This window comes from Vanacampus margaritifer, chromosome 1 (genome assembly GCF_051991255.1).
Source record: "Vanacampus margaritifer isolate UIUO_Vmar chromosome 1, RoL_Vmar_1.0, whole genome shotgun sequence".
In the NCBI taxonomy this organism is placed as follows: Eukaryota; Metazoa; Chordata; class Actinopteri; order Syngnathiformes; family Syngnathidae; genus Vanacampus; species Vanacampus margaritifer.
In genome coordinates, this window is record NC_135432.1 from 50,431,880 (window position 1) to 50,448,505 (window position 16,626).

General features: G+C 38.4%; 1 protein-coding gene across 6 annotated transcripts in view; it reads left to right on the top strand.

Annotated features, from left to right (window-relative positions):
- Window positions 1-15,898, top strand: part of LOC144059450 (CAP-Gly domain-containing linker protein 4) — a 30,403-nt gene extending 14,505 nt beyond the window's left edge. For 3 of the 6 annotated variants that reach the window (XM_077578665.1, XM_077578743.1, XM_077578595.1), the window contains exons 10-15: window positions 4,556-4,750; window positions 4,831-4,965; window positions 9,478-9,601; window positions 12,791-12,858; window positions 12,948-13,026; window positions 14,764-15,898. In XM_077578665.1, coding sequence (XP_077434791.1) covers window positions 4,556-4,750; window positions 4,831-4,965; window positions 9,478-9,601; window positions 12,791-12,858; window positions 12,948-13,026; window positions 14,764-15,145 — 983 coding nt within the window. In that variant the 3' untranslated portion in view covers window positions 15,146-15,898. Of the gene's footprint in view, window positions 1-4,555; window positions 4,751-4,830; window positions 4,966-9,477; window positions 9,602-12,790; window positions 12,859-12,947; window positions 13,027-13,938; window positions 14,003-14,720 lie in introns of those variants that run through there. The other 3 variants (XR_013295711.1, XM_077578832.1, XM_077578948.1) reach the window with 3 other exon arrangements.
- The last annotated feature ends 728 nt before the right edge of the window (window positions 15,899-16,626 follow it).

Genomic DNA, 16,626 nt, shown 5'->3' on the forward strand with positions numbered 1-16,626 from the left:
GGGTACGCTAACATATTGTCGTGTCTACTATGGATTACAGTCAGTGAACTCATGTTTATCAACAACCAAAACACAGCGCTCACATGCTCCTTTTGTTGCGATCAAAGTAATTTGTTCAGGAACTTGGAAACATAAGATCTCAAAGTAACAGAACATGACGTTTGCCACAACTTCTCAACGGCAACACATAACAGTAAAACACACCTGACCCAGTTCTGTTCATGGAAGTATAACTGGTGCAGACCTCATTTTGATTTTGTTTTAAATCATATATATAGTAGTAAAGAAATGCAAAACAGTTTGATAAATGAAGGCTAAATAAAAAATATAAAAAATACAAACTTTTTTTTTTCTTTTTCCTTTTTTTTTTTAGCAAAATGCGTTTTCCTAATTTTACTCACACGATTTCACTATCTTCTACACTACATTTAACAAAATGTATATGCCTGAGAAGAATGAGTTATGTATTTACAAGTGTTTATTTTTGTATTTATAGATAGTTTCATAATATTCATAGTGCAAATATGCATTGTGTATAGTTTTTGGTTCCATTTTAAAATGTACTAAACATTTACAGCCAAAATTATTGAGGCTACAGTATCACCTTCAATTTAAGACAATCTGAACAGAAGACACAAAAGTCGTGACTCGTTTCCATTTATTATTTTGCGTTTATAGATGATTGAGAAAATATGCATGCATATGGTGATGCAAGAGTATGTGGAATTATATTGTGTGTGCATGCCAGGCGGCTACGTGGTGCTGTGATGTAACTTCCATGTGGGAACGGCAACGACGGAGCGTATTCAACTTTTCCACTAAAGAGGGGTGGTTTCAAATTTTGTATTCAAGCCCCCAAAAGGCTGTCGCCTTCGAAACGAAAAATACTTCTGATAGAATATTTTGTTTTTACTCGCAAACCTCATATAAACAAGCCCTAATTTGCACCATCGGTTGTAAATGACTGCTGGAGGAATGTTGGTACAAGCTGTAAAGTTTAATGAAAGTGGAATCTATCATCTATCTATTATCTTAAGTGTCTTTATTTTTAGATACCTTAAAGAATTCAAGCCGTAAGCTAACGATGGCTATCTAAGAGCAGTTATTTGCTGCTGGGATATGCTACGATTTACATATGATCCAATTAGTCAACTCATCGCATGTACTATTGGTTACTAGTTGATTAGCAAAAAATAATCATTTGTGGTAGCACTACTATACAGTATGTATCACTTCTTAAAGGACATTAACCGATGTTAGAATAAAGGAAAAACAAGAAACAGTTTTCTCATTTGTATGTTGAGTGACGGACAGTAGAGAAGGAGATTTCTGTTTGAAAGTCACCTAGCATTAAGGCTTTTTTTCCAGTTTACATTCATGTTTTATTATCATTGTCAACTTACATTTGCTTTGTTGCAATGCGCCCGCGACTTTGATTTCTGGTTTTATGGTTGTCACGGGTGCCCTGTGGTGTCGTCCTAAAAAACAAGGAAAATTAAACATGCTTATGGTTGTGGAGTTGATGTTTGAGGTGCTAACCACCTCAGTAGTCTCGTGGCAGTGTCCACTATGAGACTTTGAGGTTGTGGGTTCAATACTTGCTTGGGTCTAATCAAAAACTAAAAATGGAATAGGAGGAATACCACCCAATCATAATTCACAACAGTTGGATACAATTCTGTTTTCCAACATCAATGATCTCAAATACACATCAAATTTCGTTTTGGAACAGATAAAGCAGGCTAAAGCTTAATCTTCTGTTGTGTTCTTTCCAAACTTCAACTCTGTTGAACATGCACTATGCTCCTAAGCCTGTTCCAAGAAACCAACCCATTTAAGGGCCTTTGTCCTTCTCCTTGGGGTGCTGTCTAGCGTTTCCCGGGTGGGCGCCATGAGTTTGCAGCAGGCCGTCTCATTCGGGAGTATGCAGCCATGTCCTCGATTGTCATTGTACGTGCACAGCAACTCTTAATGCCGGTGATAATGCAAATGCATCTGTGGTTATGTGGAAACACAATTCTCCCTTGTTGTTTGACGGAGGGTCACATGGCTGTACAAGGAACCTATGACCCCTTTATCTTCCTGGACTGTCCTCTTATTTGTACTACACACAGGTGCATGGCTTACTGCTTCTATCCTGTCCTGAAGTTGCAACTTTTTCCCATCCTGTCATATTTTGTGTTCGTTTGTGTCCTTCCTCCACTGTAACACTGCTCTCCCAGTTTGCGTGTAGATAAAATCCATCTCCTATATAATGTTATTGTTGTCTGTTCTCTCTCTGTCCCCTCTCAAACTTTTCCCTGTCCAACTGCAAGCTGTGACCCTGCATAGGATAAATGATGTAGTCATATTAATATTGCTCAGGGTGTTGAAAGGCAGGTTCACACAGACAGTGCGTAAATTAGATTGCTGACAAGACCAGTCCTTGGTCCGCGTTCTCGTCTCCTGACTAACATCGGCCTGCAATAAAGTCCAGTGACCTTAGAATATAGTTGAAACTTGTCTTAGTGGGTTTTTGTGGTTTGTGGGCCCTCTGGGGTTTACAGATTTATTGTACAGGGGTAATATTCAGAGGTTTTGGTGGCTGATTGATCTTTACGTGACTGGAATTGTGGACTTGTGAGTAGCCAATGGAATGCTGTGATTGATAGTCCAATTAAGTAGAGTTTAATAACCAGGGCATAGACAGGCTGAATAGTCCTGGTGGCAATTCATCACTAGGTGTGAGTGTGTATGTATGTGTGGCGTGCAAGAAATGTGAGGTTGTGCGTGTCAGCACCTCCTTACTCCCCAGGAACCAGACTAATTTATGACTGAACTTTCTCAGGGCTTTTGTTAGACATTTACAGTCCCCACTCTCAGTTTTTGTGACTTAGCAGCTCAACAAGGCAGCCAGCTTGGTCTTGGCTCACTGTGAAACCCTCTCATCCTCTAACCAGACAAGTGTCAGGCTGTTTGTATGTCAGCTTGAGATCAAAAGGTGCTGGAAATATTACCAAAAACAGAGACGGCTAAATCTTCTGTTGCAGGTTGCCTAAAGCGAATCTCGGTGTGTGCAAGGCATGAAAATATGGGAGGTCCCTGAACGCTAAATGTCAAGCGGCAAAAAATGTTTTGTATTCTGAAATGTTTCTTGCTGGAGTACAAAGGAAAGGCACATCTCAGACACTGGCCATTAGCAAAAATAGCACGCTGGTATTATAACTTATACTTGCCTTGTGCATCACTTTTTGTCACATCTAGCATATATGCATGGATCCTGTTATTAGAAAGAATTGCGAATGTATTTATGTATACTATAGTTCACATTAATTTGGCCCACTGTGTTTTATTTGTGGAGCTCTAAAATGATTCAAACTGATTGATTCAGGTAATTAAATGTATTTTTTTCAACATCACATGCATTGGTGCAGATAAATTATTTCCAGACTTTGACACATATATGTGTACAGTATGTGTATGTCTGTGTGTGTAAAAATTTCCAATGTGTAAGACATTGAAGAATTGATCTGTCCTGTCCAGACTGAATCAGTAGCACAAACTCTAATTCCTGGCTTCTATTGTATTTAAGGTCTAGTTTTGAAAATCAACTTATCGCAAAGGGTGATATTGTATTTATTTACGGTAATTGCTTATTTTTTGCATTTACCTGTAGTGCAGTGCAGCTATTAATGTGTCGAAGTGTGTGCTCGTTGCGAAAGTACCCTGAATGCATCATGTTACTTGCGCAACAAGCGTGTGACATGATGTCTTCCCTCCCTGATCAAGCATTCAACTGTTTAATGACACCCCATCTGGAGTTGACTGTAAAACTAAACACATGACAAAAAGAATCAAGCAAATACATACAATACATGCTTAATTTTAAAATTTCAAAAAACGAATATTCACACACAAACGCTGTAGAAACACATAGATCCAAGTAATATAATACATAAAAACAATACTCAAAGACACACATTCTTCCCAGTCTGTGAAGAATGAGTTATATTGAAAGCGCAAAAGCGCAACTTTCTTTCTCTTACTCTTCTAACGTCGCTGTGTGTACTACATGCATGCACAACACCACACTGCCCCTAAGAGTTCACAGCAGGAACAGACGTTTGTTTTAGTTTTTTCCATTGCTATTATTTTAGTATATTCTTAGTTTTATTTTCTGGTTGTTCTTTGAAATTGTGTTTAAAGTTGAGCTTTCAAGGATTTTTTTTATTGTCCTACCAAGACACATTTGCTCATAAAATGCTACGAAATACGATTCTCGAGAAGGGTTCCAGACTGCCCCTAAATGTTGGCATTTTGGCCCTAAAATTTGAGACTGCATAACTAAAATTTTCATCTACTCGCGCCAGTGAAAATGATTACTCTTGTTGAATAATTTACGTTGCTGTTAAACTTCTGCTCCACACTTCAGCCCAATTGGTAATATAGGAAAAATAAGTGGGATGAATATTTAATATGAATATTTAAGTTAATTTACACTGTGTTGTCAGAATGCCCGACATTTTTGTTGCCCTTTACGTCTATTGTCATTTATTTCTCATCAATTTGAACACAGGTGGTTTCTCCCAATCACTTTCCTCCTCGTCTTCCTCACTGGAATCTCGACATGGACATCGTCCTCGACCTCGTCCCCATCACAGGCATCGTCTTACTGCCAGGCAACAACGGGAACGTGCTTCTCAGAGTCCTTGGGCCACACCTGCCCTCTGCCTCCACTCCTCTTCGGGCATGGCTGCAAATGCTACAGCAGGTAGGAATTATTTGACCACATTACGACTGAAGGTACTGCAGTATGTTTGACAGCATCCTTTTTTATCATTTCCTTGCCAGGTTTTCAAAGCCAAACTCCTTCAACTAGTAGCTCTGCATATGGGGGCCGTGAGATGCCCCTGGGGGATCGGGTGCTGGTCGTCGGACAGAGAACTGGCGTAGTCCATTTCTATGGGAAGACCAGCTTTGCTCCAGGTCAGTATTTACTCACTCACATCTGTTTGCTGGCTGATTGTTATGAGTGCGACAATGTAATTTGACACTTTTGCCACTAATTTAAATTTGTGACAAGAGTTACCCTAACAATCTTGCATTCAATCTACACAGTATATTGGAAAATGAGTGTAGTCAGAATTCTATCTGATAGTTTTAATAATTTCAATAAGTTTTTTCCGTTTGTATACTTAATTGGAACATTTCTCTGTATTCGAAATATGGAAAAGCACAATTTAATAGTTTGCACTAATACTAATGTATATCCAGGTCCTGCCTATGGAATAGCACGTACAGTTGCACCATTTTGCAAGTCATGATATGCTATGGCTGGCTGTGAAACAGTGTCAAATGTTGTTAATTGTAGCCTGAAAGTTAAGAAGCGTTCCAAGGGAAGAAAAACATTGAATCAGGTAAAGGATCAGAATCTGACACCTACCTATAATGCAGTTAAAAACCAAAAATAAAACATTTAAAAGCTATTTGAAATATTCAGTATGCCATCAATAAATTATGTCTGCCCTTTCTAGTTTGTTTATTTAGAATCATTGTGTTCTGTCCAAAGGGATGTCATGAAGAATCAACAACATGCAGAACTTGCCTTTGGTAGCATTTAATTATTATTATTTTTTTAATCTTCTACAAAGAAATCTTCTAAATTCACTCCCTCTTCCCTTGAAGCCAGAAATGGCAAATTTTCTAAAGTTTAATGATTTTCATTACATATCAAATATTATTCGGCAATGAATCATTTCTATATAGCAACACACACACTTTTAAATTCAGTTTACTGCATTGTGCATTTACTCAGTTATGGCTGTAGATAACCTCGAAGGGGGTGGGGGATGGGGAGTCAATAACTTTAAATAAGTCAAACAAAAAATAGGTCAACAATAAATTTCCACCACAAAACTTTGCTTACACCATTTTACGGCTTCCACACAAATATTTCCAGTCTATATAATCAGGAGTGCCCATAAAATTTTAGTGTGGTTCTTGAATGAGCACTGAGGTTGTTTGATGTTCATTTTTCTTCCAACCCAGCAACCTCATGGATGAACTTGGAAGCCAAAATAAAATGTCAAGTATGCGCTATTTGCAGACATTAAATTCCTTGCGAAGAAGCAAGATGCATGCAGTGTTGTCTGGATTTAATTGACAACATTTCCCTATACCTGGAGGTGGCTGCAGAGCCATGGCCACCATTGGTCACCACGTAGCTCCAGACTGTCGCTGCCTACTGTACACATCCGGCAGGCAGTTGCACCAAACAGACACATGGAGAAATTCTGTTAGTCGTTTTATAAAGCTGCCTGTTATGCGCTAAAAAGCTGACTGACAACTGGACCGGGGAGTTATGTCATAAATCATAGGTGTCAATCTCCGGTCCTAGAGGGCCACAGTCCTGCAGATTTTGGATGTTTCCGTTCTCCAACACAGCTGATATATGATCAGCTCATCAGCAAGCTCTGCATAAGCCTGATAACGATCCTGCTGATTGGAATCAGCTTGTGTTGGAAGAGGGAAACCTCCAAAACCTGCAGGACTGCAGCCCTTGAGGACCGGAGTTTGACACCTATGTCATAAATTAACTAATTTGCTCCTCAAAACGCATAAAAACTTTCTATTTTAAACATTGCCATGTTCCCAAAAACATATTTACCGGTATGCATTTTTTTAAAATGTTTTTTTTTTTTTATGCTAGAGCATACAGAAGGCTTTGATGCAGCCTCTGACCTGAAGAGGACGCTTAAAGCAATGGTAGTTATTAAAAAAAATGACCAGCAGGTGGCAGCAAAGTATAAGAAATCAACCATGGCCATGTTGCAAAAAAGCTCCTTCCCACCACTGTTTTAAAAAGATTTGTGAATAATGATGAAACTTAGCTATATTCTAATGCTAATTGCTGCAAAATGGAAACAGATAGAAATATACTTTTTTCCTGATGAAAGAAGAGATTCTAATCTTTCTTTTGGTCGGTTACATGTTTTTATAGCAATAGAACACAATATTCTGTGCGTCTTGCAAAATCAGTCAAAATCCAGTAAAACAGCCGGGAGCGAAGGGGGTTGCTTCAGTGAAAATGGCTGAGAGTGAATGAGTTAAGAGCTGCAAGTTTATTTTTTGACACATTTCAAAGTTTGTCCAATAGATGGACAAACAAAGCTCTATGGATTGTTTAGATTTAGACTTACTCCAAAAATATTGCAACAGTGAGCCCAACACCTGAATTTAGCTGATTGATTGGGTGTGACATAAAATAAAAATGATTGGAACATGGATCTAATGAAATTATTATTTTCAGTCTAGAACACAAATAATCGGCCTTACTGTTCCAGTACTTTTGGAGGGGAGTACAGTACAAGTGAGTTATTGACTCAGATGGCTTGCTATGTTGGCAAGGTCGTTTCCGCTGGCTATGAAGTTGCTCCACTTTTCAGTGCAAATGACAAAATCTTGGGTGGTGGCTGACAAGCTGTTTGCTCTGCTATAAAACGTCTTGTGGCTTCATCTGTTGTGCACTCGAGGGCTAATGTGGGCGCATATTTACTTGTCACTCGCAATACTGTCAATATTGCGACATTACATTTTTGTATTGTGGAAAAAAGCACACCGGTATGTATTATTGTGACTTGCAGTATGCACGCCACATCGTCGTTCTGGCATGTACTGCACATCAGCATTACACTTTTTTTCTGCCAGCAGTACAACATTTATCAATTCATTCAGAACAGGTCATGTCTGCAACCAAATCCTTTGGCAGATTCAGGATGTGTTCAACTCTCAAGCTCTCATTTGGTAGGACACCGCATCATTTTGAATGTGCCAAGTAAATGTCAAACGAGTATAGTCAAGATTTTCTGTTTAAACAGAATGTGTGTGGTCCATTCAATACAGAGTCATGTTTTAATAAGTAATAATGACACGTTTATCCGTCAACACAGCGCCACGTGTGCCGCACAGCAAAGAAGGAATACAAGTGTGAACCATTGTTGTTTATGAGCCTTGTGATTGACTGGTGGCGAGTTCAAGCAATAAAACATTACTGCTCACCGTGTTGTGATTTTTTTTCTCTCTCAGAGAAGTCAGATAGACATGTTGAGGATTGTATAATAAAGTCTGTGTGCCACTGAGTACTATTTCAGATTGGACTGTAACAACAAGACAAAAAACATTATCGATTGTAGTCGGCGCACACGAGTAGAATTACCTCTGATCTGGCCGTAGGCTCTAGAGGTTCCGTCCGTTTGTCCATCCATCCATCCATCCATCCATCCATCCATCCAGAGTTACCTTATTTTTTTGCCCAACCAAGAATCATTACAATAGGTGTTGTAATGACTGCTATATTTGACTTGGTCAGAAGATTTGTTTTTTTATTTATTTTTAAATTTCCATTAGACTGTCAGTCAATTAAATTTTTTTAGCATAATTAATCACATGATTTTAACAGTAAATTCACAATTAATCACAAATTAATCTCACATTTTCTATTTGTTCAAAGTTTACAATAAAAATATTTCCCTAATTTTTATGACTCTTGTACAGTGTTCCCCCACTTTTCTTCCACCACAGATCGGTTCATATAATAAAAAACAAAGTTAGGTTTTTTTGAGGCTATGTATGTATCTTGGTGTGGCCAAATGGTATGGCCGGTGGTTGGGGACCACTGCGCTTGTTAGGACAGGTGTTTACTTGATGCAAATATTGTTGTACCTTTTAAAGTATTGCTACAGTAATTCATAGTTATTTGAAGTTAGAGATATAATAAAATGTATTATTATTATTGTTGCATTACATACAGTTAATGTAATACATTGAGTATTTGATATTTTTTTCCATCGTCTGGTTTTATCTCTGTAAAGCACTTTGTTGTATTTCTAATTGACAAAAAAGTGCTTTGTAGATAAAATGTGATTGATGGAAAGTGGTTCAGAGATGTATGATTGTTTTGAAATAAATGCAAATAGAACATTTTCAGCCACTCGGTGGCATAATGTTTCATGCTGGACGTTAAAGACGTACAGTACTTTGAGTAAATCATACTTGTCAAATTAAAGGTTGAAGATGAGAAAATCAAGCAACTCGTGAATTCCTGCATTTTTTTGATTGAAACTAGCAAAACATTCCCCACTTGTCATAAATATATTTAATATTATAGTTCTTATTGCAAAATTGTGTTGTGTTATCGAAATAAATTTTATTAAGCCCCAAAATGATGCACACTCTTGAGTCGTGACTTATGGTTTCGGAGTCCGAAAAATTACATGTTACTTGAGCCGTATTCTGAAATTTCTAAACAAAATCAACCTAATTTTCATTCATATATATACATTTTTTATTATTTATGCTTGGGAACACGCTCCTAACTGACAATATCGATCCTTTGTCAGACAAAGAAGAAAAGAAAAATAATTCATTTCAAATTCCAGGACGGAACCATTAACTGAGTTTTGTTTTACGAACTGCTTCACCGTGTTTCTCTCCTTCCAGGCCGCTGGTTGGGCATCGCTCTGGACACACCCAGTGGGAAGAACGACGGCTCAGTGGGTGGAGTGCGATACTTTAAGTGCCCACCAAGACATGGGGTCTTTGCTCCTCCATCTCGCGTTCAACGGTAAGCGCTTAATCCGCCAAGTTGCGTCTGTTGGATTTAACACCGTCTACGTACACAACACCCCGAGCTTGGCTTCATCAATACATCTGCCACTAATGAGTTCCTTTGACGTGTCATTTGTGCTCGTGTTGACATAATGATTTTGCCCTGCGTGGCAAAAAGTCCCGTCGACTCTATGCTTGTAATTAACAGGAGTCAGAGGTGTGCGTGAGATGCTCAAGGCCTACTCTCGCCATGATTGCTGCATTTAATGTGGCCACCAATGAGCCAGCAGTGATGAACCTTGCTATTAAATATGAATTGTGGATACAAATCGTAAATAAGAGAATATCCAAGATAATTTTGTCATCTTGACCTGTAGTGATATCCAAAGCAATTGTGTTTTTTCCCCCCCTACTAAACACTTGCCACTTTCATTCAATGTATCAAGTAAGTTCAATTACTTGAGTATTTTTAAGACAATTTACTGCCACCAGGAGCAATAATTGATCACTCTTGTCTGTAAAGCATCCAATTAAAAAAAATCTACAGATGGTGTTTTTCCAACTTTGTTTTGCTATTAATCACACAGTCTGGGCCACCATTAGCTATTGTCAGCTTGTCTGTGTGTGCAAAGTATGCATGGATCGCTAATTAACCAGCAATCAGGTTACTCTTAATGCAAATTCAACATCTTCATGGTTTATTTTGTGAACTTGTGCGTGCTAACTCCTCCCATAGATCTCAAGAGTTTAGATCCCGTGGCAGTAAAGATTTGGTATCGTATAATTGACATTATTTTTTAAATTTACCAAAGCATTTTATCACCCCTTGTGAAATGTTCTTGACTGATTTATGGTAGATTCAAGTAACTGGGGTGTTACTGCTACTATGGTCATAATAACAGTGCAGACTAATGGCTAATGTGTTGTTATTATGAGTCTGCAAACCTTATTTGTATTCTAATTGTCTACTTGTTTCAATTGCTAGCAGCCAGCATCACATCACATGTTCATTTTCAACAATTATTCAGCAGGAAGACCAAATGTGACAAAGTAATGATGATGAATAGCCAAAACATTTAATAAGCATCTAATGAAGTTTCTCAGATGTCATCCCCACTACTGCTCACAACCTCCTTTTGGCTGAGATGTACAGATGTGCTCACAAGTTTACATATCATATATATATTTTAATATGACTGATAACTGAACAAGGATAATTTCATTATTGTCTTTGTTTTGATTGATTTTGCTTTTCTGAAATGCCTTATAGTTAAATTTCTCTCACCTACAAAATACAAGTAAAGGCTGCGTTTCGAAATAAGAGCAAGTAAATAAGAGAAAATATAAAAAGAAAAATTCAGTCATTCTGGACAATTACGATTTCAATCGTTTTAATTTTTTTAAGTAAACCCAACAAACACTGATTTCACTGTTTCATTTACCCAAATTGAATCATGTGCAAAATGTTCAGACAATAATGTACACTGATTTTGAATAGGTTTTAACATCAATTTAACATTCAGACCTTGGGCAAAACAATACCTATTCACTCATATCTTATGCATAACTTTCTTAAATTTAGTAATTATTGTAAACATGTCTTGTAAACCCCCCATTCAGCATTTAAAATTACAAATAACGATTGGATATAAGGAACAACAGCTTTTTATAATCCAGAAGTAGACAAGTGTATTTATTTATATGATTTAGATCATTTTCAACGTTTCGATTAATTGAAATAATTCTATTCATTGCCCAGCCTTAACAAATATTAACAACTGAACAGTTCACACCTCTCTTGTTCAGCCTCTCAAAACATTTCCTGCAGTTAATGTAGTCAAATGTAAAAGAAAAAAAATAGAGGTGTCTATAAAAATGCAGAAAAATAGCTGAATTGTTAGTTCTTAATTGGTTCACCATTTTTAAGGCATATACAGTACACACAAAATACGACTATATTGTTTACAACCAAACAGATGATCTGTGGACTTTATAAAGTCACTTAACCTGAGCAACAGGATTTTCTCTAAAGACTTTTAAAAGTTTGCTGGCGTACGCTATCAACCAGCAAATATCAAGGCTGCTCACTTTACCAGCTTTATCCTTGACAACAAAGCAGACAATATTGAATATAGCAGCAGACCATGAAACACAAGAACAGTAAAAACGGAGAGCAAGGAGAAGACCAAACCTCAGTCCAGCTTTTTAACAAATGTTATTTCATCTTTATTATTTTGCTATCCTGTCACGTATCTTTCCAGCCAAGCCTAACATTTGTTATTATCGCTGTTATTTACAATTAAAATAATCGGTATTTGAGTTAATGCAGCTATCACTTGGTTTCTATCAATCTCGCTGATCGTAATCTGAGATTTTAGCTTTGAAAAATTTGCGCCATCAAGAGCCGGTGAATGTGTTTGCATTTCTACAATTTAATGAAACATTTTATCATCATAAACTTTCAGTTGCCTCAAGACGAAGCAATGACTCAACAGGCATATCAAGTGCGTAGGTAGCGGTTTAGTGAGAGCCTGGAGAAAGTCATTTTCGATATATAGTCGCATGCCAGTTGTAATTGATAGAAGCCAAAAAGCTGGTTTAAAATCAAGGTAGGGCTGAACGTGCTGTTTCACGGCAACTCCACGAATCCTCGGGGACTTTCCAACAACTCCTCATTTCTTTATTGCTTTCATTACTCTCCTAACATTGTTTCTTTTAATCTACTATTTACACCTTCAGTGAAAAAGGATCTGCTCTAGGCGAGTAAAAACCTTTGTGTTTGCCCTCCGTTCTTCATGCCCTTTTTTTTGTTTGGTTTCCCCCTAATTAACCCCGAGGCCCGTACAGCCACACACACATGCTTCTCCGTCTTCGGGAGAATCTCACTCTCTCTCCGCCGAGTAACGTGTTTGAACCTCCCTTTCTTCTCCTGTCACGCCATTAGGAAAACAAACAGCGTTTCTTTTGCTGCAGGGAGATAAGATAATCCTTTATTACTTTCACAGTGGGGAAATTCATGTCACAGCACTTTTTGCTTCTGTCAGAGCGAGCAATCGTGGAAAGTAATCTATTTTTATTTGAAAAGTAAAATGGTATACACGAGCAGTTACTGAATTAGAAGCGACTTTGCCGCAGGCGGATTTTACATCGGCGATCATGTTCTGCTACTTATGTTACATCTGTTTACTGTTTTGCGCGCCCCCAGGATCCACGGATCTGTTGATTGCCTCTCAGAGCTTTCCTCGTCACATCTCAAGCATCCATCAATCAGCGGTGAGAGCGCTGCCTATATTTCTGCCCACATATCTCCGCATTCATCGCCGCTTGGCAGCGTATACACACTTGTTGTGATTGTCATGCAGGGGTGATCCGTCGCAGCTTCAGCACATCATCTGCCATTGCGCCGCCCAAGGAGGCGAGCAGGAGAAACCCTGCGACCAGGTGGGTCTTGTTTTTTTTCCCAGATTGTGGCCATCATTCTCGACCTCCCTAAAAAGCTCAATCAATCAATCAGTCAGATTTTATTTATATAGCACCTTTCATACATTAAAATGCAACTCAAGGTGCTAAATAATTTAAGGGATACTTGACTCTTTGAGCCATTTTCAGTAAAAAGTTATAATTTTGTTCAGAATGAATTTGGTAGCTACATTATTTCTCATACAATTAATACCTTTAAAAACAAAAAAAATCCACTGGCTGTCCACTAAAAATGACATCATCATGGCTCGCCTGTTCTCTGGGTTTGGTCAGCAAACTGAGCTATAATTGGTCATTACCTACTTCCTCAGCACAGGTGATGTCATCTTCAGTAGAAAGCAAGTGGAAATTTTAGTTTTTAAAGGTTTTAATTGTAAATGAAAAATAATTATGTTATCAAATTCATTCTGGACAAAATATTAACTTTTTCCTGCTGAAAATGGCTCAATGAGTCAAGTATCCCTTTCAAACATCCATAATAAGAAAAAATAAACACACATACACACGCACACACATGCACACGCACACACTCAAAGGACAAAACAAAACAACAACATGGTGGGGCACAGAGAAACCATGTGAGGAAAGGCACCCGGGAAGCACTGGAGCTAAAATCTAAGACAACACAATAAAAGCAGAAGAAAGAAAACAAATAAAAGGTAAAAAGAAAGCTAAAAGACAATATGGAACTAGGAACAAAAAAAATAAATAAAAGGGGTTAAAAAGATAATTTAAATGCCAAACTAAAAAAATGTGTGGAGCCTCTTAAAAATAGCAATAGTCTCAACCTGATGCCCTCCGTCAGGCTATTCCATAGGTGAGGACCATAGTGGCTGAATGCAGGCTCACCGTGTGTTTTGGTCCTCACCCTAGGAACAGTTAAAAGGCCGCTGCCAGAGGACTTCAGGATCCGCGACGGTTGATACGATAAAAGCAGGTCAGATGAATAAGTTGGTCCAAGACCGTTAAGACATTTAAAAATTAATACAAGCACCTTAAAAGCAACACGGGGAGCCAATGCAGCGATTTTAAAACTGGTGTAATGTGTGATATTGATTTGTGTTGAGGTCATTTTTCTGCCACTAGGTGGCATAATTGCATATGTAAAACATTGGTGACAGCTCAGTGTATTTTTCTTTTCATATTAAGAGCTATCTAATCTTTAACATGAAGTAACTTGTGAAATTCTGCACATTTTTACAATGTAAAATACAACTTGACCCCAGTCTCCACAAATATATGCATTATTATTAAATTAATTACTGCTAAATTTTGATGAACCCACAAAACCCAGACATCCCCCCAGCACCACCACCCGCACCCATTGCGGTCGATTGGTGTTTATATGGTTTCACAGCCACAACGACGCTCTGAGGGAAACAAGAACTACAATGTTGCCCTTGACAAAAATGACTTTGACACACTTGTTTTAGATACTAAATCAACTGAAGCTTCACCAAATATTCATGAGTCTTCCAAGATGTTTAATGGCACAATAAGCTGAAAGGTTTCACGCACTATTTGAGGCATATTTTTTTCCGCAAAACGTTGGTTGCTTTTTGTACAACCATGAAGGTTCCAATGTATTGAACTTCTGTCAGTCTTTTTTAACTTTTATTGATCCTATTCACTGTCTGCTAATTTCCCAAACTTAGTTTTTTTGTTTCCCCCGTACTCCTGCTTCCCACCAAATGACAGCAAAAACCAAAGGGGTCGTTCCAACCCCCATCGTCGCCGCTGGAATACGTTGAGCGGCAGCGGCGGCAGCAGCAGCAGCATTCCGAGTAGCAGCGCCGGAACCGTCTACAGTTCTGAGAACCGGGTCCGCCTCCATGAAGGCATGCAGGTCCTGTTGAACAGCGCCAACGAGATGGCCTCCATCCGTTACATGGGCACGACTGACTTTGCTCCCGGCCTTTGGCTGGGTCTGGAGCTCCGAGGCCCCAAGGGAAAGAACGACGGCTCCGTCGGCGGCCGGCGCTACTTCAGCTGCCGTCCGGGCCACGGCGTGCTCGTCCGTCCCAGCCGCGTGACCTATCGTGGCATCAACGGTTCCCGTTTGGTGGATGACAACAGTTGAGAAATGGACCTTTTACAAAAGGTATGGTCGAAAGTGGAATTTCTAGTTGAAGCAAATGTACAGTTGAACATTTCAAAAGCATTTATCATCTGAAGTGGGCTTTTTTTTTATTTTAGCATATACTTGCTGAAAGCAGCACTTTGCTAATCTGAACCCAGCATTTTTTTTAGAAGAATGAATGAATGCACTTCATCTAATTAGCTTTGAATTCCTGTTTGGATTAGTTTCAGCGGAAAATAGTAGAAGGAATTTAATAAGACCCCAGCATTGCACTACTGTACTTGTAATTTGATTGCACTGTCAGATGTTATTTTCTTAGATCAGAATATGCTAATCAAATGATAAGGGTAGAAACATTCTGTAAACTCACTTTTTTTTTTCTTGGTGTACGTTTTAATTGTTAGTAACAACCTCTGATACTTGGCCGTCATGTTGTACAGAGAATTATTGGAATTGACTCAAACACTCATTTTACCCAAAAACTCATTTTAAGAGAAACTCTCAGGCTCCGTTAGAACAGTGGGACATCCGAAGTAGTTTATAAAGTCAAACTTCTGCCCCGTTTTATGATTTACGTTGGGATGCAATGACTGAAGTTGAACTTCACAGATGTAAAGGCCAAAATAAAATTTCTGGTTATACGTGGGTAAGCCAACATTGATTGACAAGTTTACCAATAATAATAATAATATATACTTAGCCAGATTTCTAATCTCATATGTACCTAGTAGAATAAATAGAATAGTTCAGTCACTTTTGGTCACGTGTCTCATTGTACAGCGTGCCTCATCTGTGTCATTGGATTTGTTTGTCTTCCGTATTTTTGGATATAAACATGAGTAGCATTTTGAGTAGCATGCATTTCATTCAAAATGTACCAGTATTTTAAATAAGGCAGCATGTGTCATCGTAGTTGACATTTGATGAAAGCGGCTCAAGACAAATGTCATCATCGTAAAGTTCTGAAGTTGAACTGAAATGGCATCCCATTTGATTAAAGCTATCAGTCTAAATTTCCAGAGCGCAAGTCATCCATTGTGCATGTGCAACAGAGCCACTATTCTGTAAAACGCTCACGTAGCATTTAATTATGGTGTGTGGGACACAATTGGATCTTCAGCGGGCTAATGTCTACAGGCGGCCGCTTGCAACTGAAAGGAAGTGGCGGTCAAAGTCAGCCATTGTCTGCCTTCTATTTTAAAGCAAGAGAGCAGATTCTGGCAGCCTAAACTTATAACAGCTTCATATGCAAACGAGGAAGTTCAGAACATTCTTCAATTAGATGAAAATTAAGGAAACCATATACAATAAATGTTAGTGGCTAAGCTGCTTTTGTACCCTGCCACGTGTAATTAGTGACTAGCGTTTCTTTTGCTGTTCTCTGTAACCTAGTTTCCAACTTTACTTATAAGTTCTTGAAAGTCTGTTTGTCTTTTTTTGAGAGGGGGGGGGGGGTTGGTGGAGTTTAAATTTTGATGTAG